The sequence below is a fragment of the Geotrypetes seraphini genome, chromosome 4 (assembly GCF_902459505.1).
Source record: "Geotrypetes seraphini chromosome 4, aGeoSer1.1, whole genome shotgun sequence".
Classification (NCBI taxonomy): Eukaryota; Metazoa; Chordata; class Amphibia; order Gymnophiona; family Dermophiidae; genus Geotrypetes; species Geotrypetes seraphini.
In genome coordinates this window covers 229063506-229091431 of record NC_047087.1, presented here as the reverse complement: position 1 = coordinate 229091431, position 27926 = coordinate 229063506, and the positions used below count along the sequence as shown (strand labels likewise).

General features: G+C 47.5%; 1 protein-coding gene across 3 annotated transcripts in view; it reads left to right on the top strand.

The window, feature by feature from the left end:
• SAMD8 (sterile alpha motif domain containing 8) overlaps positions 1-27926 on the top strand; it is a 159904-nt gene that overhangs the window by 120901 nt on the left and 11077 nt on the right. For all 3 annotated transcript variants that reach the window (XM_033941132.1, XM_033941130.1, XM_033941131.1), the window contains one exon: positions 19241-19391. In XM_033941132.1, coding sequence (XP_033797023.1) covers positions 19241-19391 — 151 coding nt within the window. The remainder of the gene's footprint in view (positions 1-19240; positions 19392-27926) is intronic.

The following is a 27926-nucleotide window of genomic DNA, read 5'->3' as shown; positions in this document are numbered from 1 at the left end:
TACAGACGAAAAGAACATGTTAAGTCTTTCTGTGACCTCTTTCTCTTCCTTCACTGCTCCCTTCCGGTCTCCGTCATCCAACGGTCCCACCTCCTCCCTAGCCGGCTGTTTCCTTTTAACATATCTAAAGAACGGTTTGAAATTTCGTGCTTCCCTGGCTAATCTCTCTTCATACTCTCTTTTGGCTTTTCGAACCACACAGTGACATTCTTTTTGATACTTCCTGTGCTCTTTCCAGTTTCCCTCAGATTTGTCCTTTTTCCATTTTCTGAATGAATTTTTCTTATTGCCTATCGCTTCCTTCACTATTTTAGTTATCCACGCCGGGTCTTTTGTTCGACTCTTGTTGCACCCTTTTCTGAATCTGGGGATATACAGATTTTGCGACTCGTTCACCGTGTCCTTGAAAAAGGACCAGGCATGTTCCACTGTCTGCCATTTTTTGGAAGTGTTCCTAAGTTTCTTCTTTACCATTCCCCTCATTGCTTCGTAGTTTCCCTTCCTGAAGTTAAAAGTTCTTGCTATGGTTCTCTTTCTTTTCAGTATTCCTAGTTCCACCTTGAACTTGATCATATTATGATCGCTGTTTCCCAACGGTCCCACTACTTCCACTTCCTTTGCAGGTCCCCTTAGTCCATTTAGGATTAGGTCCAGAGTGGCATTTCCTCTCGTCGGTTCTCTAACAAGCTGCTCCAAGAAGCAATCTTGTACAGCTTCCAGAAATTCTGTCTCCCTAGCGCATCTTGAGCTTCCAAGACTCCAGTCTATCCCAGGGTAGTTGAAGTCTCCCACAATAACCGTGTTACCGCTTTTGCATTCTCGCTTCATCTCGGCTTCCATTTCTTCATCGATATCTCCGGTTTGTCCGGGTGGACGATAGTATAGGCCTATCTTTATTTCAGGCCCTTTCCTTCCTGGTATTTTAACCCATAGTGATTCTAGCTTGTTGGCCGTCTCTGCTGTGTCTATTCTTGTCGATTGTATGCTTTCTTTTATGTATAGTGCTATTCCACCGCCTTTCTGTCCTGACCTGTCCTGGCGATAGAGCTTGTACCCCGGCAGTGCTGTATCCCATTTGCTTTCCTCATTCCACCATGTTTCAGAGATTCCAATGATGTCTATGTCCTCTGCAATGGCCATGGCTTCTAATTCCACCATTTTGTTTCTTAGGCTCCTTGCATTAGTATATATGCAATTTAGCTCCTGGAATTTTGTTGCCTTCATTTCCTTTCCCTGTGCTTCGGTCTTTAGATTCTTCTCTTTGGCTACAATCTTTCTACTCTCCTCTTCTTGGTTAGTCGACTCCTGTAATTTGTCCCTTGTTTCTTCCCAGCCTTTTTTCCCCTTAGTATCTTCACGGGATACCTTCTTCTGAATCATCGACGCTTGGTCGACTGTCGGCTTTCCCCTTCTTCTTAGTTTAAAGCCTGTTCTATTCCTCTCTTGATGTTGTTTGCTAGAAGTCTAGTTCCCGCAATCCATCTCTCCTGTACAAACCAAGGGCCAAATTCTCAAAATCACTGTGCCTTTAACGATGGTCGCTTAAACCAGTTCTAGCCAGTTTAGTGTGCCAGTATTTTACCTCACGATTCTCAGAATGGCTCATCGTGTTCTTTTCCGAGCTTCCTAGCAGCCTCAGACTTTGGCATGCAAATGTAATACAATGAGGTCTTTAATATAAAAATGGTTTTACAATGAGGCCATTAATACTAAAACAATCATTCCAGGCAATTTTCTTTCATCGCCGAGTGATTCTTCAAATGAAGCACCGGGTTTTAACGATCCAAAATTACTGACTGGTCCAAGTGTGCTGGTACTGTGAAAAACGCATCTCAGGCCTGTGTATCTGACTGTGGCTCATGATAAAAATGAAAAGAAAACACACTATTAACATAAATCATAGTAATGGGTAAAAAATTTCAAACCCTAACTGGGTCTTTAATACACCTCCTTAGATCTTAAAGTCTCAAATTCTGAATGATGACTTCTTATTTATGTATTCCACTGAAGCTCCTCAGTGAGCCACACTTAAACTCTCAACAAGAGAGCCTGTGTGGTGACTATCCTCATCAGAGCTTAGAGATCGGTGTTTTCTTTGTATCTAATTTATTTTTATAAAGTTTATTTTATGCAATTTTTAATTACTTAATTAAAGTGCCAGTGCTTATTCTTAAAATCAGTTTTATAAATATATTCATAAATTGGAACTTAGCTTAAGAATCATTGCTGTTTCATTCCCCACCGACGCGTTTCGTTCTTCTTCAGGGTCAGGGAAAGTACAGAAATGTTCAAGCTGTCAGCATTTAGCGTAAGCCAACCAAAATCATGCCGGGATTAAAAAATTTCAAAAGCACACATCTCTAGCATGTGAATTAGAAATGCATCTTGAGCAGGTGTATTACAGGCATATCTTATGCGCATGCTCGTTGAAATCTAACGATTGACTCTCCCCTCCCTTCCCCTCTGTGCACCTATGATGTGTGCCAATATTGCGCTGCAGTAGGGCACACCTATGATATGCATATCTATGGCGTAGCTTTTCCCTGCACATGCACACTTTTACGCCTTCTTTTCATGGACTATTCTGCACATGTGCTGATCGTTATCACCAACTACTGATCTCATGGAAATTAGGCGACCCTCCGTGAACCTCATTTATATGTGAGATTCTTTGAAAATCACTCATCTTTTCTGAATCGTTAGATTTGCAGCCATGACAGCAACCCATTGGATTTTACCGGTGAGTTTTGAGAATCCCGGTCCTGAGGGGGCAGAAGCAGAAAGGAGATGGAGTTCAAAAGATGATTGACAGCATTCTGCAAGCAACTTGCGGTTTCAGATTCAAAACCGTAGCATTCAGGATCTCTAGATACCTCTACAAGAAAGATTATCAGGGTAAGAACCTAATCTATCTTTCTTTTTTTTATTTTTATTTTTTGCATAGAGGGTGTTTGACTGTTGCATACTCTATATATCAGAGCTTCTCATATGAGAGGTTTGCATACAGTGGAGGGAGGGCATGCATATTCTTTGTGAATATCCTGAACTGACTGGCCAGGTGTGTCATAATCAAGCACCCCCTAGGTATATAGGACTAGATGCACTAAAGTCAGCGATCGTCGCTAAACCTGTTTTCCCTAGCAACAGCAGCAGATGAATCCAGAGACCAATGGGATAGCCTACATCTACCAGCAGGCGGAGATAGAGAAACTGATTAACAGGTGGTCCTATTGGCTGGCACTCCTCCTGTTTATCCAGTATGCTCTATCTCCCAGCAGGAAAAGGTCCCTATTCAACTAGCTCCTGAATTCTGGCTGTGACTGGAAAATTATTTTCTCCTGTTGAGGTTTCTCTTCAGTGAGACTGCCATTCTGTTTCTCCTGTTGAGGGTTCTCTTCAGTGAGCTGGCAATGCTATTTCTCCTGTTGAGATTTTCTCTTCAGTGAGACAGGGGTGTCCGGCTGAACGGTGCCAGCTTTAGGGGTTACACCTGGGCCCCACCAGGTCTCTGCCTCACCCTCCCTCCAGTGATAGAGGGTTTAACTGGGTCTCTAGTTTTTCTTCTATCCCTTAAAAAAAATAAAACACACCAGAGACTTTACTGGCTATTTCTGCTTGTGCCCTATCAGCTCTGTCAGCCAGGTTGTGAGTATTCCTTTTTTACATTGCATCTGTGGTTATGTTTTCTAGTGGTGTTGGAGCTGTGGGTTTTGGTTTGGCGTTGTCTTAGGACTGCGGGGTTTGTTAATGGTATTATGTTTTGTCAGTCTGAGGAACCTGCAGTTGCGCGGTCGCGTGCTTCACCTGCTAGATGATTATTTCTTAACCGTTAAACGGTGTTAGGTAATGGAATTATCCCAGGACAAGCAGGCATGATATTCTCACATGTGGGTGACGTCATCTACGGAGCCCCGGCGCGGACAGCTTTTCAAGCAAACTTGATTGAAGTTTCAAGTTTGCACACTGCACCACGCATGTGCATGCCTTCTCGCCCACTAGAGGGCGCATCCCACCTCGTGGTCCTCAGTTCAATTTTTTCCGCGGAGCAAGAAAGCCCTGTGGATCTGAGCTCCAGTGTTTTGCCTTCTAGCTGCCGCGTTTAGTTTGTTCTTTCATCGAATTAGTTCGCGGTGCTGCTTTGTTTTCTGTTCTTTTCTTTAAAAAAAAAAAAAAAAAAAAATTTATTTTGTTTTTCGTTGGGCTCCGGGGGCTCCCGGAAGCCGTGGCCGCGGGACGTCGGTCGTTCCCGGCCTTCTTCTTTTTCTTCGTTGATGTCCCGTCCTGTTACGGGATTCAAAAAGTGCAGCCGGTGTGAGAGGTTACTTTCCATCACTGACCCTCACCGGTGGTGCATTGTCTGTCTTGGGCCCGAACATCCGACAGCGTCGTGTGATCGCTGTGCTACTTTCCAAAACAGGGCCCTCCGTCGCCGTAAGGCCAGAATGGCTGAATTGTTCGCCGTCGACGCGCCGCCTAAGGCCTCGACGTCGGCCTCGGCTTCGGCCCCGGCCTTGACCTCGGCCTCGGCGTCCTCGGGGGCCTCGGCTTCGCCTCGGCCCTCGTCTTCGAAGGCGTCGTCAGCGAAGCCAGCTTCGGGTAAGTCCTCTGTTCCATCCCCTTCAGCAAAGAAGCCATCCTCGAGTCAGGCCAAGGCGGGTGGGTCGACCCCGGCCCCGCATCGGACCTCGACTCCGCACACCCCGAGGGAATACTCGAGACCGAGGTCGCCCTCCAGGGAGTGTGCCCCGGACTCGGAACTCCCCACCTTCGTGGGGATTCCGGCCTTCCAGGATCTCCTCCGAGCCCTGATCTCATCGGAGCTGTCGGGAGCCCTGGAAGTGTTGCAACGTGCTGCGGTTCCGGCGGCCTCGACCTCGGCCGGGGCGCCTTCGGTCTCGGAGGCCCCGGCCTCGGCTCCCTCGACCTCGGGAGCCCCGGCCTCGGCGACCTCGGTCTCGGGTACTGTGGCCCCGTTCACCTCGGTCTCGGCCCCGCCCCTGACCTCGACCTCGGGGGAACCTCCTGAGCGGAGTGTAAGGCCCAAAGAAAAGTTGCGCAGAGTGCGCCGTCTTTCCTCCTCTTCCTCCGGGTCTTCCCGGGACGCCTCGCCCTCGACGCGACCTCGGACGAGGCGCCGATCGAGGAAGTCTAAGCGGCCCCGAGGCTCGCCTCGGCGCGATCGTTCCTCGTCGTTCGGGGGCGAGGCGCTGCAGGTGTCGGAGTTGCGCCTCGACAACCCGAGGCTCCTCCGCTCACCTCGTGGGAAGTCTTCCCGTGCCGCCTCGCCGAGGAAATGGGAGAGTGTCCCACGGACCCCGGGGTCCTCGCCCAAGGGTTCTGCGAGGAGGATAATTTCCCCTTCCCCCTCGAGGGCCTTGGAGAGGGGATCCTGGGATTCGGGATCTGTTAGGGATCCTCATTATTCTCATGAGGCCTCCCCCCTCTCCTCGGTGGGGCGGTCGAGAACCCCGTCTCCCCAGGCTAGGCCGTCCTCATTTTCATCCTTTGTTCAGGACATGGCCCAAGCCCTGGGGATTGACCTGATGGTAGGTTCTCGGTATTCCAAAGAATTTTTGGAGGAACAGGACCTTCCCACTCCTCCTAGAGAGGTGCCTAGACTCCCTCTCAACAGTGTCCTTCTGCAGACCTGGCTGAAGAACTTGTCAAACCCTCTTACAGTCACGTCTGTGCCTTCAAAAATGGAATCGAAGTATAGGACGATTCCCCCTAAAGGGTTCGATAAGGCGCAGCTCTCCCACCAGTCTCTTCTGGTGGAGTCTGCTCTTAAAAAATCACAGCCCTCACGGGTTTCTGCGGCGGTTCCACCCGGCAGGGAGGGGCGGACCCTGGACAAGTTTGGCCGTCGCCTCTATTCAAATTCCCTGATGGCCACCAGGGTTCTAAATTACGCCTTCACCTTTTCCTCCTATTTGCGTGGTATGGTGAAGGACCTTCCTCAATATCGAAACTCGTTACCGGACTCCCAAAGAGCAGGATTCGATAAGTTTATGTCCAACCTGTCTCAATTGCGGTTGTACCTATTCCATGCAGTGTACGATGCCTTTGAGCTGGTTTCGAGGGTGTCGGCCTTCGCAGTGGCCATGCGCCGCTTGGCCTGGCTTCGCACCCTCGACATGGACCCAAACCTGCAGGAACGTCTTGCAGACTTGCCTTGTGTGGGGTCCGAGTTATTTGACGAGTCATTGGATGCGGCGACCAAGCGGTTGTCGGAGCAGGAGCGCTCTTTAGCATCCCTGGTCCGCCCCAAACCTAGGCCCCCGCCGCAGAAACCTTTCCGGCCTCCGCCGCGCCGATACCCTCAGAAGTCGACCCCGGCTTTCTCGAGACCGCCTCCGAGACGTCCGTCTCAGCGAGGCAGAGGGGGACAAACCCAAGCCCCGGCGCAGGGCCCTTCTAAGCCCGCGCCTTCCTTTTGACGGGCTGAGCGGACGGGGCGGGTTCCCCTCCGCACTTTCACAGGAACCCCTTCCTATCGGGGGGCGTCTTCGGTCCTTCCGGGAGGCATGGACCGGGATTACCTCAGACGCTTGGGTGCTCCGGATCGTCTCCGAGGGCTACTCGCTCAACTTTGTGTCCTCGCCGCCGGACAGTCCCCCAAGTTTAGTCCCTTGCAACCGTTCGCAGCTACCGACCCTTCTGACCGAAGCCAAAGCCCTCTTGAAGCTTCGGGCGGTCGAGCCGGTCCCCAAGGACCAGTGGGGTACGGGGTTTTACTCCCGTTACTTTTTGGTCCCAAAAAAGACCGGGGACCTGCGCCCCATACTGGACCTCAGGAAGCTCAACAAATTCCTGGTCCGGGAGAAGTTTCGAATGCTATCTCTCCCGGTTTTGTATCCTCTCTTGGAGGAAGGGGACTGGATGTGCTCCCTCGACTTGAAGGAAGCATATACCCATGTTCCGGTGCATCCCGACTGCCGAAGATTTTTACGATTCCAGGTGGGGGACCTCCACCTCCAGTACAGGGTACTGCCCTTCGGCCTGGCCGCGTCCCCACGAGTATTCACGAAGTGCATGGTGGTGGTTGCGGCAGCCCTGAGGTCTCGTGGACTCCATGTGTTCCCTTACCTGGACGATTGGCTCATCAAAGCCCCGACCAGGGAGGGGGTTATCTCAGCGACCCGACAGTCTATTGCCTTCCTGCAAACTCTCGGGTTCGAGATAAACTTTCCAAAGTCTCAGTTGAGGCCGGCTCAGTCTCTTCAATTCATAGGTGCGGTGCTGGACACGGTGCGCCTGCGCTCCTACCTTCCGACCCAGCGGTTGGAAGCCTTGGTACGGATGGGCCGCCAGGTCTCTCAACTATCGATGGTGTCGGCCAAGCGCATGATGATGCTGCTCGGCCATATGGCCTCGACGGTACACGTCACGCCGTTTGCGAGGCTACATCTGAGGATCCCTCAGTGGACCCTCGCGTCCCAGTGGCGTCAGGAGTGCGATCCGGTGTCTCGCCTCATTTCGGTGACTCCGCTTTTGCGGAAATCGCTGCGTTGGTGGACAGACTCTTCAAATCTGTCCATGGGGCTACTGTTTCGCACTCCTCCTTTTCGCAAGGTCCTGACCACGGACTCCTCGGAGTACGCGTGGGGAGCCCACCTCGACGGTCTTCGCACGCAGGGCCTGTGGTCGGCAGAAGACCGTCGGTGTCATATCAACGTGCTAGAGCTGCGGGCCATCTTCCTAGCACTTCGAGCCTTCGTTCACATATTGCAGGACCAGGTGGTCCTCGTCCGCACGGACAATCAGGTGGCAATGTACTATGTGAACAAGCAGGGGGGAACGGGGTCTTGGCCCCTCTGTTCCGAGGCTCTTCGCCTTTGGGAGTGGGCGGTCTCCCGGAACATCTTCCTCCGGGCGGTCTACATCCAAGGAGAACTGAATTGTCTGGCGGACAAACTCAGTCGACTTCTGCAACCGCACGAGTGGACTCTACACTCAGCAGTTCTGCGCGAGGTTTTCGCTCGCTGGGGAACGCCACAGGTGGATCTGTTTGCCTCTCCGGAGACACACAAACTACCACTGTATTGTTCTCGGATGTACTCTCGGGATCGTCTGGAAGCGGATGCCTTCCTCCTCGATTGGGAAGGGAGGTTCCTGTATGCATTCCCCCCTTTCCCTCTGATCATGCGAACGTTAGTACATCTAAAATCGTCCACGGCCACGATGATTCTCATAGCACCTCGGTGGCCGCGTCAGCACTGGTTCTCCCTGCTACTTCAGCTCAGTGCCAGGGAGCCTCTTCCTCTGCCTGTCTTTCCTTCTCTACTGTCTCAGAGTCAAGGATCCATGTTACATCCCAATCTGCAGTCATTGCACCTGACAGCTTGGTTTCTTGTTCCCTGACTCCTCCGGACCTGTCTCAATCGGTGAGGGAGGTGTTGGAAGCCTCCCGCAAGATCTCGACGAGGCTTTGCTATTCGCAGAAATGGACCAGGTTTTCCACCTGGTGCTCGTCTTTTCACCTGGATCCGGTATCGGTTCCGGTATCCTCGGTTTTGGACTATTTATTCCATTTGTCGCGCTCTGGCTTGAAAACCACTTCGGTGCGTGTTCATCTTAGTGCGATTTCTGCTTTCCACCAACATCTGGATGGACGCCCCCTGTCACTCCATCCCTTGGTGACACGCTTCATGAAAGGGTTACTCAGGGTTTGTCCCCCTCTTAAGCCTCCTTCTGTCGTGTGGAATTTGAATGTGGTTTTAGCTCAACTGATGAAACCCCCTTTTGAGCCACTCAACAAGTCCCTCTTGAAATTTCTGACTTGGAAGGTGGTGTTTCTGATTGCCCTCACCTCCGCTAGGCGGATTGGGGAGTTGCAAGCCTTGGTTGCGGATCCCCCTTTCACCGTCTTCCATCATGACAAGGTGGTTCTCCGCACCCACCCTAAGTTTGTCCCTAAGGTTGTTTCTGATTTCCACCTCAATCAGTCCATTGTCCTTCCTGTGTTCTTTCCCAAGCCCCACTCCCATCCTGGCGAGGCGGCGCTTCACACTCTTGACTGTAAGAGGGCGTTGGCGTATTACCTTCAACGCACCAGGTCTCATCGGAAGGTCCCTCAATTGTTTTTGTCCTTCGATCCCAATCGATTAGGGCATCCAGTTTCCAAGCGCACTCTGTCTAACTGGTTGGCTGCTTGCATTTCCTTTTGCTATGCTCAGGCTGGCCTTCCTCCCCCGGGTCGAGTCACGGGGCACAAGGTCCGAGCGATGGCAGCTTCGATAGCTTTCCTCCGATCCACTCCGATGGAGGACATATGTAAGGCTGCCACTTGGTCTTCGGTTCATACATTCACCTCTCATTACTGTCTGGACACTTTATCCAGGAGTGACGGCCGGTTTGGCCAGTCAGTTTTGCAAAATCTGTTTTCCTAAATTGCCATCCTCCCACCTGCCCTTTTTTTTGGTTGGCTTGGAGGTCACCCACATGTGAGAATATCATGCCTGCTTGTCCTGGGATAAAGCACAGTTACTTACCGTAACAGGTGTTATCCAGGGACAGCAGGCATATATTCTCACAACCCGCCCGCCTCCCCGGGGATGGCTTCCTTGCTAGTTATGGAACTGAGGACCACGAGGTGGGATGCGCCCTCTAGTGGGCGAGAAGGCATGCACATGCGTGGTGCAGTGTGCAAACTTGAAACTTCAATCAAGTTTGCTTGAAAAGCTGTCCGCGCCGGGGCTCCGTAGATGACGTCACCCACATGTGAGAATATATGCCTGCTGTCCCTGGATAACACCTGTTACGGTAAGTAACTGTGCTTTATTGAAGTTAAAAAAAAATAAAATAATAATAAAAAAAACAACCCAAAAACAATTGTGGAATGTATGAATGTTTCTCTGGAGGGCTCCTGCTTGGTATTTGGGCGCGGTTGAATGAATCTGTGCTTTCCCGCGCGCGGGAGGCGCGAGCGTCTTCTGATGCGTGGGCGGGAGAGTCCTACCGTTTGCAGCCTGTTCGCTGAGGCTGCCCTTGGTACAGCGTGTGCCGTGGCGGTGTGCACGTTGCCAAGTGGGACGCTGTTTGTGGTGCCCGTGCCTTTCCGCAAGCTGGGAGGCGCGCGCTCGTACGATGCTGGCAGGAGCCCCGCAGCATTATTGGAGTCTGTTTCGGCACCTGCCGCAGTTTCCCTGTTATAGTCATTGCTGCGTCTGTGAGTTGCAGCTGCAGTGACCTCTCTCGCAGCGGTGAGACTCGCTACCGGGGCTGTTGTTTGGACACACACGGGGGCCGTCCTGACTTGCCTGAGTTGCGCTGGAGAGGGAGACCATTATGGGCTTAGTTCCTCCGTTGCGGTTTTTCAGGCACAATGTCAGCAGAGGGCACATTACCGCTGCGGGAGGTCAGCGGCGGGGGGGGGGGGGCTACCTGGGACTTGGTTCGGATCTCTCCTGCTACCTCCCGGTATCCCCATATGATGAGGTTTTTTGCCTTTGTCTGTTTTTTTCCCCTTCTTGTGCCCTGGGACTGCGCTGCTGGTGTGGGATACTGCTATAGCATTTTTTCATTGTCCTAGGGTGCTAGATTTCCTGTTGGGGTTGCACTCTGATGGTAGACTGGGGTTGCCCGGGGGCATCTTGCCTTTATCAGTGGGCTACACTAGGTTCTGTTTTCTGGGACACTACAGGGTCCTGTGTTTTACAGGATACTCCATAGATTTATGAGGCTACCGTCTTTTCCAGATGTATGATAAGCAGCCCCCATATTTTTCCTTGTTCGCATTGTTATGCGTGGGTTCAGTTCCCTTGTAGCCATGCACTGGGCGGCTATGTGGCTATATGTAGGTTTGCATCTTCCCTGCAGTTTCTCTTTTGGGCTGGATGTCTGATCTTTCTGTCAGCCAGGTTCATGTACTTTGCCAAGGGGTACTTTATTCGGTTCCTACTTTTCCCTTAGGGTATTGAAGTGAAGCTTATGTGGAATTGTTTACACTCCTGGCCGTCACGACCCTGTTTTCAGAATTCGACTCTGGGGTACAAGTTGACCGTTTGCTTCCTTTTTCTCTTCTTTCTTGCCCGGCCATACTGGAGTTTTCTCGGGACAGTTCTTTTAGTTAGTACTGCTTTCATGGTTCCTGTATACTCCTCTTTACATTGCAAAACTGGATTTTTCCTAGGAGACTTTCTTTCTTCTTGCAGTTCCTACAGTTCTCATCCTGCATTCCCTGACCTTTTCCTCTTCATTCTGAGGAGATCTTGACTTCTTCCAATGACTCTTCAGGCTTTCTCCTGAGTGAGAAGACGCTATAATGTCAGGCTGTGATGATTTTTCTGGATGCTTGCAACTTTGCATCCTCCTCCAGTTTCCAGTTCGTTCTTGGGGTCTCTGTGTTTTGGGTTTCCCTTTTCAGTGTTACTGGTCCTCAGGGCAGTTCTTGTAGTTCTTCGGGAACTAAGGGACATGGTTCCACATACTGCATGGTGCTCAAGCCAGAGGCTTTAGGCAGGCTGGATCCCATTCTGCTGAATTAGTTTCTTTGGGTTACACATTTCTGCGGAAAACCTGGGAGAATATTTACATTATCCCTATGGACTCCAAATCGGCACTAGGTTTGCTTGCCTCTCTTTGAGCTGCGCTTTCGGTTTTGGCACATGCCATTTCACCTACCTAAGGCTTCAAGGATTTTTTGGAAATTGTGGGCAGGGGTACCGTTTTGGCGCTACCAGGTGATTCACCTAATTTCTTCTTGACTGACTGCTTGATTCGGACGTCTTCCGGTCGGGCCATTTGACTGACACGAAAAGGGTGGTTTCCTTTCCTCAGTTCTTTGGACATGGCTCTTCGAATTTGCACAGCTCTCTTTTCTCCTGTGCTGTTTATAGGTATATCGGGGAGATGTTTTTATTCCTATAGGAGAGAAATGTGTTTCTGCCCAGTGACTAGGGCGATGGGTCTCAGTCTCAGGTTTGCTTTCTTCTTCAGTCACCATGACCAAGAGTATGGGATTCTGTACAGGTTACAGGATCCCTGTTGCTGACTCCACGGGGAACTTCGGCTTCCTTTCCCATTATTATGCTACAGCAGTCGCTTTTGTTCCGGTGGTTCCCGGTACCTCAGGGCTCCAATTATTTGGTAGGCTCCTCATGCATCGCTCTTTATGATTTGGTGACTCAACGAGATTTCTCTTTTCAAAAGCATGCCTCGGTCCTTGCTGGACTAGCTCATGGCCACCAAACATCCCGGGCTGTCTGGTTGGGGGGCTCGATGGCTTCCATCCTCAGCTCCAGGAGTCTGGTCTTCAGAGGCGACTCAGTTCTTGATCATTCTACTCTTGAGCAGGGTCAGGCTACCTTTCTGGAGCTTCAGATCATTCTTCCGGAATGCCGCTGAGGGTCCTTTTGGTCAGTATTAGGATGGGGGTATTTCTCTACAGCTTGGGCAGTAGGTGTTGTACTCAGTTGGCAGGTGAAGTTGTTCTGCTTCAATGGGTGGACTCTCATCTTCATCTTCTGTTGGCAGATCCTTTTATGGATCAGGATATGAGTTTGGCTAGACTTTCTCTCCGCGGATTCTGAGCATGGCCCATTTCTTGTATGTTAACAGTGTAAACTAAACTAAACTAAACCTTAGGTTTGTATACCGCGCCATCTCCGCAAGCGCAGAGCTCGGCACGGTTTACAGAAGTTAAGAGGAAAGGAACTACAATGAAGGGATATAGGAGAGGGACTAAGAAGATAGAGAGGGACAGGGTACTAGAGAACGGGAGGTGATTAGATTTTTGAAAAGAGCCAAGTTTTCAAGTGTTTGCGGAAGGATTGGAAAGAGCTTGAATTTCTGAGCGGGGATGAGAGGTTGTTCCAGAGTTCTGTGGTTCTAAAGGGGAGGGATGTTCCAAGTTTTCCTGCGCGGGATATACCTTTTATAGAGGGGAAAGATAGTTTCAGTTTTTGGGAGGGTCTAGTGGAGTGTGGGTTTGAGGAATTCCAAAAGAGTGGGAATACGGGAGGAAGGACGCCATGTAGGATCTTGAAGGCTAAGCAGGCACATTTATAGAGGACTCTGGAGTATACTGGGAGCCAGTGAAGCTTGGAGAGGAGTGGGGAGACGTGATCGAACATGCCTTTTGCGAAAATAAGCTTTGCTGCGGCGTTTTGAATTAGCTGAAGTCTATGGAGGTTTTTCTTAGTTAGGCTTATATAGATGGAGTTGCAGTAGTCCAGTCTAGAGAGGATGGTGGATGGAGGACGGCGAAGTGAGAATGATGAAAGCAGGATCTCACTTTCCTCAACATATGAAGGCTAAAGAAGCATTTTTTTACCAAGGAGTTGAGGTGATCATTGAAGGAGAGAGAGGAGTCTATGACGATGCCTAGGACTTTGCTTAAAAACTCAAGCTGAAGAGTGGGGCCGGAAGGTAGTGGGATGGAGGTGGGTAAATGATCTAAAATTGGGCCGAGCCAAAGTAGTTTTGTTTTGGACTCATTCAGTTTCATTTGTACAGATTGGGCCCAGGATTGGAGATTCGTTATACACGTGGATATGTTCTCAGCAAGGTTAGAGAGGTTCGAGTCGGTCTCGAGGAGGATGAGGATGTCATCAGCTTAGGAGTAGAGAGTTTCTAGGGGGGATAGATGAAGGAGTTTCAGAGAGGACATGTAGATGTTGAAAAGGATAGGGGAGAGGGGTGAGTCTTGCAGGACTCCACATTCCGGTTTCCAGGGGAGGGATGAGGTACCGTTTGTGTTAACGGTGTAGGAGCGGAAGCGTAGGAATTTCGAGAACCAATCTAGGACTGTGGAGCTTTTGCCTATTTCGGAGAGTTGGAAGATTAGGATGTCGTGGTGGACGACATCGAAGGCTGCGGAGAGGTCGAATTGTAGGAGAACAGCAAATTTGTTGCGAGAATGGAGTTGTTGCACCTTAGAGATTAGTGAGACCAAGAGGGATTTGGTGCTGAAGTTGGGTCTGAAGTGTACAGTGCTGTGTGCGCTCGGGAAAGTATGCATGTTAGTAATAGTGTAATCCTCTGCATCCTGGATGTTGAGATTTGTGGCTCAGGCGTTCTAGCTCTTTTTATGGACGCAAGATCTCCTGGAACTAGACCTCATGGCTTCGCCTCTCAATTCTAAGCTTCCTAGCTTCTTCAGCGGGCCCAGGGAGTGGGAGTTAGAGGGGGTTGCTGCGTGGCTCCTTTTTCGCCTCTGCCTTCTCCTTTTCAGTGTTTTCCGCTGGCTGATGATGGCTTGGATTTGCCATCTCGAGTTCGCCTTCCAGGCACAGTATTTGTAGAATCTCTGGATTGGCGGCACCATCCTTACTATGCGGATTTGATGAGTCTTTCGACAGCCGGACTAAGAAGTTTCCTGGTATCTCCGGCTTTGCTCGCCTAGGGTCCGATCTACATGGATATTTGTACTACTTTAGTATTACGACCTAGCTTTTGGGAAAGGTCTTGGCTGACGTGTAAGGGTTATGCGAAGCAGGTTGTTTCTTCTTTTATCCAGGTGCTACGGACGTCTTCTCCTGTGACTTCTGCTTCCTTTTGGAGGTTTTTCCTTTCTTAAGTGCTTCTTAGCGTTTGAACCACTCCAGAGTTCCTTTTTGGGCACGAGTGTATTGCCGAGGGCTTAGCGTTCAATTCCCTTCAGCTTCTAGTGCCATTCGTGGCTTGTTACGAGGGCTAGGTATATTGCTCTTCACTTACCTTCTCAGCTTCATGTGGTTCAGTTCCTACACAGAGTGCGGTACATTCATGCACCTCTTGGAAAGCACGGTTTGGAGTACAATCTTCACGTACTTCTCAATTTACCGAAGGCTTCGTTTCATCCTTGTCTTTTGGGACTCTGAAGGGCTGTGCCGTTGAACACGGGGTTTCTTGTGGCCTTGGCTTCAGCTCTGCGGTTTTCTATGTTGCAGGCCTTGTTCAGCGGGAATTCCTATTTCTGATTTCCGAAATATGAGGTATCAGTTTGGATGGTACCACTTTTCCTTCTAGGGGGGTGTCATCCTTTCTTTTATGTCACGCTCACTTTTCCTTCCTTCTTCCTGGGAGGAGAACTTGGGAGCACGCTCACTTTTCCTTCCTTCTTCCTGGGAGGAGAACTTGGGAGCAGTGCTTTTATTCACTGCATTTTTTGGTATGTATGTAGCGTTCTCCATGAGCTCAGTTTCTAACAACTTTTAGTTGTCTATATCTCCTTTTTGTATTCTTCAAGGGACGCCTCAAGCGGCGTCCGAAGCATCCATCTCTCGATGGGTCCAGAAGGACATTCTTTATGCTTGCTTGCTGGCAGGGAAGCGGGTGGCGAAAGAACTTCATGACCATTCCGCCGGAGCGATGGCTACTTCTTGGGCTCGGCCCAGAGGTTTTTTCCTTGGAGGAGATTTGTCTCGCAGCTACTTGGTATTCCGAGAGTACTTTCTCTTTGCATTTCTGCTTGGATGTGTGGGCACATTGCGGTAGGGGCGTTTTGTGCTTCGGTTGTTGCGGAGGCGGCGTTTGCTTCCCACCCAGATTGAGGATTGCTTTGCTAATTCCCATTGGTCTCTGGATTCATCTGCTGCTGTTGCTTAGGAAGGAAAAATTATGTTCTTACCTGTTAATTTTCTTTCCCTTAGACGCAGCAGATGAATCCAGAGCCCCACCCTTTCTGGTTATTGTCTCTGTTTTCTATTTTGCAACTTTCACAGTTTTTTATTATGGCGGGTTGTTTTCTGTATTACTGCAGTTTGAGATTTGTTATGGGAAAGAAGTTTTTTACATGCTATGCTTATTGAGGGTTACGGATGCTTGGGCAAGGAGCTATATTGGATAAACAGGAGGAGTGCCAGCCAATAGGACCATCTGCTAATCAGTTTCTCTATCTCCGCCTGCTGGTAGATGTGTGCTATCCCATTGGTCTCTGGATTCATCTGCTGCGTCTAAGGGAAAGAAAATTAACAGGTAAGAACATAATTTTTCCTTCACATCTTTAGCGACGATCGCTGTTACTGATCCGATGCACAAAACAGCCCATCGCATGTTTTCCCCCTTCAATCACCTATTTTCCGATCCAGCCATGTAAATTAGCTAAAACCCCATGCAAAATAGCCAAGTGATTAATGCACTAACATCGCTTGGCTATTCCAAATGGGGTTTTAGCAATCGTAAAAACCGTTTTGTCTAAACCTGTCAGTAACTGACAGGTCAGCCTGCTTTTTTTCAAAATATCTGTCCCATAAAAATAGAAAAAAGTCCCCCACCGCCAGTGATGGCCCTTCCCAATGACCCCTGACAAATAAGCCCACTTCTGTGCCAGGCACCCCGAACCTCCCCCTAAATGGCAAGAAGGATGCCTACTCCCTCCCCTCTTCGAACCTCCCCTGAACAAGGACACACACTGATAGGGCTAGTCTCGGCTAAGGCGCTGGTCTTAGACCAGAGGGCCACCACGTGAGCGGACTGCTGGGCATGATGGACCACTGGTCTGACCTAGCATCGGCAATTCTTATGTTCTTATGTACCTTTTTAAAATGGCTCTCAGGATACTGAGAAAGGAGCTTAAAGCCCTGGATACAGTCAGGGCCTTTGGCCCCTCCCCATGCATCACATGATGCACTGGGAAGGCATTTACACAGGCGGCCCCAAAGTAGGAGTCTGAGAGTGGGCTTCCTTCTTTCGGGGGATGTGGGGGTGGGGGCATTCCTCCTGCCATTTTTTGGCGGTTCAGAGGGAACAGTGGCTCCAGGGTGCCTGGAGTGGGGGGGGCATGGCATGGAAGTGTTCTCCTGCCATTTGGGGGGGGGGGGGGTGTTGGGGAGGGAGACGGTGGCTAGGCACGTTGGGATGTGCTTTTTTTTTTAATGGGACAGATTGTGCGTGTGTAATACAACATCTGCGCCTTTTTTTAAAAAAAAGTTGTCCTAACAGCAATGACAGGAGGCTGCTTCCCCTGTCACTGCTGTTAGGGTTCTACGCATGTGTCAATTGCTCACTGAGCAAGGCCTGAGGAGGTCATTCAGGAAGGTAGGAGGCCTTAGATTAAGATTTGAAAAGTGCCTGCAGGGGACTGGGGTGCTGCTATTTATATAGCTCCATCTGTTGCTATTTATATAGCTCCATCCCCTTCAAAAAAGACTCTCTGGGAACATCGAGCTGCTTGTTAGCATTCTAATGCTCCTGACGACCACAATAATGGAACTTTTTAGGTTAATTACACATTGTGTTCATTTACCATGGGAGTTTATTAACCAGCAATACTGAGTTAGTGCATGAGTGACTTTCATGGTAAACTGTCAAATGCCATGTTTACGACAACCTAGTGACCCTCCCTCCTGAATGCCTGGCACCTCATACTGAAGAAAATACTCTTCTTAAATTTTATTAGAAAGCCAGAAATGATAATAATTTGATAGTTGAGACCTCCAAAGAGTACAGTTAGGCAGAGTAAACCTACTTTAGAGAAAAAGCCTCATGCAGTGATAGCAGAAATTCTTGGGTCTTTAGTAACTGAACTAGAGAGCTGCACGGGAACGTGGATGACGGGAATCCCGCGGGACCCGCGGGGATCCCGCGGGTTCCCCCTTTGGGTCACGGGGATCCCGTGGGGACGCCCCCTAGGGTCGCGGGGATCCCGTGGGGACGCCTCCGAGGGTCGCGGGGTTCCTGCGGGGTTGGATCGCAGCGGGGTTGGTCGAGCCGCGAGGGTAGTCTCCTTCTCCTTACCTGCCCTGTCGCAGCACACAGCCGAACGGAAATCTTCCCGATGTCAGCGCTGACGTCGGAGGGAGGGCTTAAGCAAAGCCCTCCCTTCCTCCGACGTCAGCGCTGACATCAGGAAGACTTCCGGTCGGCTGTGTGCGGCAGGGCAGGTAGGGAGAAGGCAATGGCGAACGAAAGAGGGGGGAGGGGGCGGTCCGCCCCGAAGAATGTGCACAGCCGGTCAGGTCCCCCGATCGACCGACAACAGGCCCGGCCGACAAATCTCCCTGCCCTGTAGCCGCAAATCTAAATTACCTCTTACAGCAGCTTCACTACTCCAGCTGCTGTAAGAAGGTAATTTAGTTTCGCGGCTACAGGACAGGGAGATTTGTCCGACCGGGCCTGTTCTGTTGTCGGTCGGGTGCAAAAGCGCCACAAAGGTGGAGGCAGGGAGGGAGGAAAGGTGGAGTGGAGAAGAAAAGACGCTTAAGGGGGGAGAAGGCCGCTGAAAGCACTGGGGAAGACAAAGGGGTGGAAAAGAACGCTGAAAGGACATGGGGTAAACAGGGGTGGAGAAGGCCGCTGAAAGGACATGGGGTAAACGGGAGGAAGGGGGGGGGAAGGACCCTGAAAGCACTGGGGAAGACAAAGGGGTGAAGAATGCCACTGAAAGGACATGGGGAAGACAGAGGGGGGAGAAGGCCGCTGAAAGGACATGGGGAAGGCAGAGAGGGGAGAAGGATGCTGCCTGACAGGACATGGGGAAGATGGTGGGGGAGAAGGACACTGAAAGGAAATGGGGAAGAGGGAATGGGAAGAAGACGCTGGCAGGGAAGAAGACAGAGGTGCCAGACTATGGGGGGAGCGGAGGGAAAAAGATGGGTGCCAGACCAATTTGGGAGGGGGGAGAAAGGGAGAGGCACAGTAACAGAGCAAATGGAAGACACAGAGAGAAGAGAGGCAGTGGATGGAAGGAATTGAATGAGAACATGAAGAAAGCAGAAACCAGGCAATAAAGGTAGGAAAAAAATTATTATTTTTTTTTTTTTTTTTGCTTAAGGATAAAGTAGTATATTAGTTGTGTTGATAAAAATTTATAAACATTAGAGGCTCTGGTAGAAACCCGTTTACAAAGTATGTATTCTTCCCAATTAATATTTCCAAATTAATAAAGTCTTTTTGCTTATTTTTAAATGGGTTTCTACCAGAGCCTTTAATTCAGTAGCATAATTAAATGAAATAACTATTTCTGTAGTTTATAGGGACAGGTGGGGACGTAGGGGATTCCTCGCGGGGACGGGCGGGGACGGAGGGGATTCCTCGCGGGGACGGATGGGGACGGAGGGATTCCTCGCGGGGACGGGTGGGGATGGGTGGGAGTCCTCACGGGGACGGGTGGGGACGGGTGGGACTTTGGCGGGGACGGGTGGGGACGGGTGGGATTTCTGTCCCCGCGCAACTCTCTAAACTGAACCCTTTTAGCTATATGTCTTCCAAACCAGTATGATCATCTTGAGAAGCAGGGAGCTTGAGTGTAGTTCACAGTAGAAATCTGGCAAAGTTTCAGAACTATGGTATATTGAATATGTAACTTTCTCTCTTTCAGATGTATGACAACATCTGGGCAAAACTGAAGCGAGCTTTTGCAATTTGGAGTGGCTTTGGAATGACACTAACTGGTGTTCACACATGTGGAGATTACATGTTCAGTGGTCATACAGTTGTCCTAACTATGCTGAATTTCTTTGTTACAGAATGTAAGTTTTGCTAACATTAACTTAGCACTAGTCTATTGGTGTGTTGAGCACCACAAACTGAAGGTGATACGGTAAACCCATTCTTTTAAAGGTGGAACCAATTCATCCTGCAGCTGCTTTCACCCTTTACATTTAAGCCTCTGTAAAGCAATTTAGAAGACTGAGAGCTTTTTTATTTTTTTACACCTTATTGATTGAAAGCACTGTGTTCTTATTTGATGACATAGTAGTATATGTGCAGTAAAGTATGTGTATGATACTTTTTTGTTGGATGGTAAAACAATATACGTAAGGATAATCACTTTAGAGTCTGTACACAGTACAGTTATAGTAATACCTGCTAGCTGAACAAAAATCAGAACGAGAAGCAACTGTTGAGGAAGTTTTCTTATGAATTTATATTATCTGTGTTTCTCAAGCCAGTCCTAGAATACCCTCCTGGCTAGTCTGGTTTCCAGGATACTGCAATGAATATGGATGAGATTTGCATGTAAATCTAATCCATATTCAGTATAATTATCCTGAAAACCAGATTGGCTAGGAGGATATTCTAGAGCTGGCTTGAAGTGCTGCATCATTCAACTTGTTTTCTAAATCAGCAGAGTATGAGATAGAAAATGAGGAATGTTGGAGTTGAGCCTAAGCATTTTTTTGGCTATTTGTATCTTACTGATATAGATATTGTCCATCTGGTGAGAGTCTATGGAAGGGTAAGATAGGTAAAGCACAGTAACTTACCTGTAACAGCTATTATCCGAGGATAGCAAGCAGATATTCTCACATGTAGGTGATGCCATCCATTGAGCCCGGTACGGACACTGGTAAAGTGTACTGTCACTTTAAAAAAATTTTCAAAGTCTCAAGACTGCCCTTACTGTGCAAGCGCCAGTGCCTTCCTGCTTGATGTCGGCTCACGGGACCATAAGTTTAGGAAAAAGCTAAGAAGCCAACTAGAGGAGGTAGGAGGGTTGTGAGAATATCTGCCTATTGTCCTCTTAGTAACTGGCGCCCCAAGTGTGTCGTTTGTTTTATTTATTTATCTTAGTATTTATGCACTTATAGACTAAGCAGTTTACATTCAGGTACTCAAATATTTCTCCCTATCTGTCCTTTGGTCTCACAATCTGACTAAGGTACCTGGGGCAATAGAGTGTTAAATGACTTGCAAGTAACAGCTTTGGGTTTGAACCTGCAACCTCAGGATGCTGAGACTGCAGCCCTAATCACTGGCTGAGTGGATTTCTGTGAGGTTTCGTCTGATCCAGGTAATAAGCAAGAGCACATTTATAGTTCAATGTGTGGAGTGCAGCCTCACCAGGGTGAGAATGTTGCCCTGGGAAGAAGACAGGAAGAACTATAGACTGGTTCAGATGAAATTTGGAGACAACCTTTGGAAGGAATTTAAAATGAGTTTGGAGAATAACTCTGTTATTGTAGAACTTTGTGTAAGGAGGGTCTGATACAAGTGCTTGTAGTTTACTGACTCGATGTGGAAAACCACTTTCCAAGTGGGATATTTGAAAGATGAAGACACTTGGTTCAAAAGAAGGTAGATTCCAAGCTACTGGAAGAGATTTGGTGGCTTGGTTTAAAGAAGGTCTTTCATAAATCTGGGGACTAAGGGATATACAGATAATGGCCTTTTGTCAAGAGGTGCATGAAAAGCACTAATAGCACTGAGATGAATTCTGAAGTAGTTTAAGGCTAGAGTTGGAAAGATGCAAGAGATATTTGAGCACTGATGGCACATAAGATGTTTCTGGTTCCAGAAAATGTTAAATACAACAGAGTGTGAAGTGAGTTCACAAAATGGTAACATTGCTGGGTGGAAGGTTTTCTGGAAGCTTCAGTGATAGCTGACACTGGTGCAGAGAATAAAAGCATCTATTTGGTGAAAGATACCACGCTGTGAGCGCTAACAAACTTAGGTTGATCCTTCATTCTGTGTCAGCAGTGTTGGAAAGATTTGCAGCATGATAAGTTCCCGTACACTGAACTGAAAAAGGAGAGAAAACCATGGTTGTCTTGGCCATTGAGGTGCAATGAGTATTATGATAACTTTTACTTGGCGTAGTTTAAACAAAGTCTTTCCAAGTATAGGCATTGGAAGGAAAGCATATAGGAAGTTGTCTATCCAATCTAGGAGAAAAGCATCAGACTCCAAGCAACTGGGAGTGGTTTCTGGAATAGAAGAGTGGAAGTTTGTGATTGTGGGGGGAAACAAAAAGACCCACTTGTAGGGTCCACCAATTATTGAATATTTGATGTAGGACAGCTGAGTTGAGCAACCACTCATGAGGCTGCAAAAGTCTGCGCAGCTTGTCTGCTAAAATGTTCTGTATCCTGCAAGGTAAACTGCTTTGAGAAATATGTTGCGAGGAATTGCCTAGGACCAAAGTTTTATCGTTTCTTGGCAAAGTGAATGAGACCTTTGTGCCTCCTTTCTTGATCACATAGTACATGGTGACTTGATTATCTGTTTGTATGAGTACTACTTGATTGAGGAGGTGATCTTGGAATGTGAGTAGAGCATTGCGGATCACCCAAAGCTCAAGGAGATTGATGTGGAGAGTTTTCTCACAAGAGTTCCAGCTGCCTTGAATATGGAGGCCGTCAAGGTTGGCTCCTCAACTGAGCATGGAAGCATTTGTTATTGATATTTTTTGATGTGGTGGTATATGGAAGATGAGGCTATTGGACAGATTGCGTGGTGATAGCCACCACTGAAGGGAATGGCGAAGCACTGAGGTTACTTGCAGTTTCTGGAATAGCAGATCAGTGGCTTGGACCATTGAGCTGAGAGCGTCCACTGAGGCTCTTGGAAATGTAGAAAGGCAAATGGAGTTACATGAACTGTAGATGTCATGTGACCTAAAAGATGCATTATTTGATGTGTGGTGATGCTTTGAAAGGTGGAGACCTTCTGGCGGATATAAATTAGATTGTCGAACCTCTGTTGTGGTAGAAAAGCTTGAGTTTGAGTCCAGAAGCGCTATGATGAATTCTAGAATTTGAATGGATTGGAAATGAGATTTCTTGTAATTGACTGCAAATCCCAGAAGTTCTAACAATTGAACTGTTGCATTCGTGGTCTGGTGAACTTGTTGAGATGTTGGTGCCTTGGTCAACAAGTCATTAGGTAAGAGAAATACATGAGTAAAGAGTTGCAGCTACTACCCCTAAGCATTTTGTGAATACTTTGGGTGCTGAGGCCAGACCAAATGGTAGTACTTTTTACTGGAAGTGGTGAGTTCCCACTCAAAACCTAAGGTATTTCCTGTGGAGTGAGAGAATGGGATTGTGTGTGTATGCTTCTTTGAAATCTAGAGAGCATAGACAGTCGTTCTCCAATAGTGGTAACAGGGTTCCCAGAGAGACCATGTGAAACATCTCATTTACCAAGTATTTTTGAGAGCACAGAGGGCCAAGATGAGACAGAGACCTCCTGTCTTTTTTGGTATGAGGAAATACTTGGAGTAGAACCCTTGGCCCCTCTCCTATAGAGGAACCTGCTCAGTGGTGTTGAGCTGGAGAAGGGCTGAGAATTCTTGGTGAAGCAGTGAGGTCTGACTGGAATTGAAAGACTTTTGGAGGATGGTTTTTATCATATATTTAATTTTCTATACCGTTCTCCCAGGAGAGCTCAGAATGGTTTACATGAATTTATTCAGGTACTCAAGCATTTTTCCCTCATTGGTCAGTTGTGAGGGCCCAACGTTAAGTGAGACGGCCTCCAGTAGGAAGAGACTAAGGAATGGGCTGTGTTATGCTGTCTAAGCTCTTGAGAAGTAAGTCAAAAAGACTGCTGAGATTTTTGTTGTGTGCAATTGTCTTCTGAGTCTTTTGTTGCCTAGAATGTCTTTGAGGAGGAGCCCTAGAGGACTTAGATGATGGAACATAACAGCATCTGTAAGAATAGGAGGAGCGCTTTGGCTTATAAAAGTGCTTTGTTGGTTGAGGCTTGGATGATTTTGCAGCAGAAAGAGTAGACATAGACTGCTCATATCTGGTGATCTTAAGAATATAAGAATTATCCAAGATGGCAACTGAAGGCAGGATGCTCTGAGTCGTTCGCCATAGGACATTGATTATTTTGACGGAATTTCTTTAGCGGTAACAGCACTTACCGCGATGCCCAAAAGAAGGGGCCGGAGCGCTGCTTCTGCCTCGTGATGCACTGGAGCTGCGGGTCTCGGTAATATCCAGGAGCTTCTAAGGCACATGCAGGAGATTTTGGCGGCATCGGATGGCGGCCCGCTGAGGACACAGGGAGGCGAACCCGCAGTGGACGCTCTTGGGCCCGACACTACTCTCAGTCCCGATGTTAGGGCTCCACCCCCGCAGCCTCAGATCACCAGCTCTCCCAGGGGTGGGGAAACACCGGGATCTGAGCTATTCTCTTCCCCAGAGGCAAATAAGGAATCTAAGGAGAGCTTGGAGGTTGGGGCTCGTTTTTCAAGGGACCCATTGGAGAAATCTTTGCAAGAGGGGGAAACCCAGAAGACAGGCCCTGAAGAAAATCTTCAGAACGGTGAGCACTATACATTCATACAGGTTCCAATTGTATTGAACAAACCTGCTGAAGTAACCTTAGATTCCTTATGGGACCTAATGGCTGACTTTGTTAAGACCATTACTCCTACTTTTCAACAAATTGAAAGGAAATTTTAGGAATATGATAAAGAATTGAAAGATATAAGAAAAGATATAAATTCTTCTAATTTAACTTATCAGAAAATTGAAAAGGAAACAACAACATCCAAATATTTACAAGAGATTCTAGTTAAAGATAACACCAATTTAAGGAGGAAAATTGAAATGCTTGAGAATAACTCATGTAGTAACAATTTAAGGTTAATTAATTTTCCTGGAGATATGCTTAAGAGATATTTAGTGGAAATTTTGGAGATATCTGAAGACCCGTTACCACCATTTTCACAGGTTTACTACCACCCTGAAAAAGGACAAAATCTACAACAAAAAGGAAAACCTTTAGAACAAGAAGCCTTAAACATTTCAGAAATTTTAGAGACATCTGAGAAGGACTTAGCATCATCAGCCACTATGATTATTACTTTAGCTCTACCAATTGATAAAACATGATTGTTAAAGCTTTACTTTAAAAATAGACAAAAAACTTTTCTTGGTCATAAAATACAAATGTTCCCAGATTTGGCACGGGAGATGCAAAAAACGCCGCCGTGAATTTCTTCTTTTGAAACCTGGGGTTATATCTTTGGGGGCAACTTTATATTTAAGACATCCGTGTAAATGTATTGTGTATTACCGTACTGTTAAGTATGTGTTCTTTGAACCATCTCAATTGACAACTTTTGTGGCAATGTCTCGACTGGATGGGAAAAATCTTTGAGCCCTATAATTTGTTATTTGATGACCTCTTCAGAGCTACAGCTTTCAGTTTCTTGTTAAATTCTTAGTATTTTCCTCTGTTTCGCTGTTTTTGAGTCTTGGATCCCAAGTTGAGGACTTGAGCATGAATAGTAAAAATGTTTGTTAACTTTATGAGTTATAATTATATTGTACTTAATGTCTTTTCTGTTATTGCTTTCTGTACAAGTGTAATGCTTGAAATTTAAATTGAAAATCAATAAAGATTGAATGAAAAAAAAGAATATAAGACTTGCCATACTGAGACAGACTGAAGGTACATCAAGCCCATTATTCCTGTTCCCAACAGTGGAAAACCCAGGTCCCAAGTAGTACCACAAATTTTATGCTGTTTATCCTAGGAATAAGCAGTGGATTTCACCAAGCCATCTCAAATAATGGCCTATGGACTTCTCTTTTAGGACATTATCTAATCCTTTTTTTAAACCCTGCTAAGCTAACCAATTTCACCGCATTCTCTGGCAACGAATTCCAGAGTTTAATTACATATTGTGTGAAAAAATATTTTCTCCGGTTTTTTTAAATCTACTACTTAGTAGCTTCATCACATGCCCCCTTGTCCTAGTATTTTTGGAAAAGAGTAAACATTTACCCTTTCCACTCCACTCAGTATTTTATAGACCTCTATCATATCTTTTGGGTAACTTATTCTCTCCAAAAAGCTCATCACCCAAGCAGGGAATATTGGCCTGGCGTTCTTGTACATTGGTGTCCAGATCAGACACTCTCAGCCACGCTTGCCTCCTCATTAGTGCTGATCAAATCAATTCACAATCAATTCAAATTGATTTTGATTTATAAAAGAAAATCTGACTTACAGATTCAGTCACTGTATTGGGGGGGTAGTCCTTGGGTTGGCATAGGCATCCAAACTTCCCCTTCTAATGGCAGCATTGGCAGCAACATTCCCTTGGCATCAGGCCTTCTCTGCCTTTGCGGAAACAGTAAGTATGCGGGACCAGTAGAGAGTATGAATGGAGGCAATAGGGATCCTGCAGAGTCATAGGAAAGGTTTCCGAGTTAGCCGCCAGTCATGGGTAGGAAGGCATGCTGGTAGTGGTCTGAAAAGAGTGAGTATGACTGGATCCGGAGGAAGGTAGTACAACTGCTGGAGCTGTGTGGGAAGGGAAGGAAAAAGATGCTGCATGGGCTGGAAGATTGTGGGAAGTGTGGGAACCATAGTCATCGTAACAGGGTTGCACAGGGACCATGCGCCCCCCACCCACCAAAAAAAATTGTTGATCAAAGGTCAGATGAGTTAGTAATGGCTCTCCTGACTTCCCCACCTACCTCCTCCCTGGCTGCTGTAATTTTATATCTTTGAGTAGCTGGCAGTAGCAACGAGATGAGCCTGCTGCCGTTGGCCTACCATGGAACCTACCTATGCAGGAACAGGAAGTCGCTGCAGAATGAAGACTTCTGGGACAGGATGATGGCAGCAGCTTACCTCGTTGCCACTGCTGGCTGCCCAAACATTTAAACTTATAGCAGCCAGGGAGGAGGTAGATAAGGGGGGTTGTGAATTAGAGAGAGAATTTGTGCCACAGGATCCCACTGGGTGAAGGAGAACATATTTTGCACGGGATGGGGGTAGGGGATTGAGAAGACAGGGAAGGACAGATGCTGCATGGGCTGGGCTGGGGGTAAAGGTTGGAAAGCTGGGGAAAGACAGATCCTGCACGATTGGAGGAGGGAGAGAGAAAGAAGAAAGCCATCCAATTGGAGGGGAGGGATAGAGTGATGCCAAAGCATAGGAAAAGGAAAGAGAGGAGATGCCAGATCATGAGGTGGGAGTAGGCTGGAGGAAAGGGAAGAGAGAATGCTGAGCACATGGATTGAGGAGATGCTGGAGGAAAGGGAGAAAGACACTGGACTAGGGGTGGAGCTGGAGGGGAAGGGAGAGAATGTGCTGAACTTGCAGGGAGGAGGAGAGAGAAGGGAAGGTACAGAGATGGAAGATGGATGATGAGCATGGAGAAAGAAGAAAACAAAAAAAGATTTTTAAAAAAAAATTATTTTCTATTTTGTGATTCAATGTCAGATTTGAAATGTATCCTGCCAGAGCTGGTGTTAGACAGTGACCTAACAGCTTGGGGTTGAAGGAGGGCAAAGAGGGGTGAGGTAGGTGAAGAGGCTTCAAAATAAACCTGCCAGCTAATTTTAAATGTATATCATAGAAAGTGAACTGAATTGTATTGAATTGAAAAATTGATTCAATTGGCAAAATCAAATTGAATCAAACATTTTTTTCATGAATCTGATAGCTACTGCAGTGTCAATGTTGATGCTGGCTTCGATGCTGAAAATGGTCTTTATGGCTTGGGTAGTGGACATCCTTGATGCTCCCAATGATGATCCAAATAGTTTGTTGAACTGGAGCTGTCTAGCCTTCAGTGACCTTTTTTGAAACTTGGGGCAGTGCTGACAAGAGTCTGGACGGTGGTCAGGAGGACCAAGGCATTAAAGAACCAATTATGTGAATCAGTAACTGAAATGGTCCTGCTTCACCGAGTGCAACGCTTAAAGCTACTGGAAGGCATTGACATGGAGTGGAAGACCCCTGACACAAGATTGAAGGACTCAATGATCTAGAGAGGTTGAGTAAATTTGGGCTCCAAAAGCACTCAATGCTACTGGCCTGAAAACAGACTAGTTAGGGTCAAAAAGTCCAAAAACAAAAACTGGGAAAAATGAAAATTTTAAAAAAGGGAAGTAGAAAAAAAGAAAATAAAGTTAAAAAATGACGAAAACAGTAACTAGGAAGGCACAAAAAATAAGTTTGATGCACTTTTGGACTGACTCCATAAGAACACAGTTTTTCAGCTCTGCGGAAAACTGAGAACTGATGGTCCCGTGAGCAGACATTGAGTCGGAAGGCACTGGCGCATACGCAGCACAGGCAGTCTTGAGACTTCAAAAAATAATTTTTTACCCCGTACTGGACTCTGTGAATGATGTCACCTACATGTGAGAATTTACTGCCTGCTTGTCCTAGGATAAGAATAGTGATGCAAGGTTTCTAATCTACCCCTAAAAAGAGATTAGGTTCTTACCTTGCTAATATCTTTTCTAGTAGATAGGTGTGTCATTCTGGATGAGTGGATTATATCCCAGTGCTCACAAGCC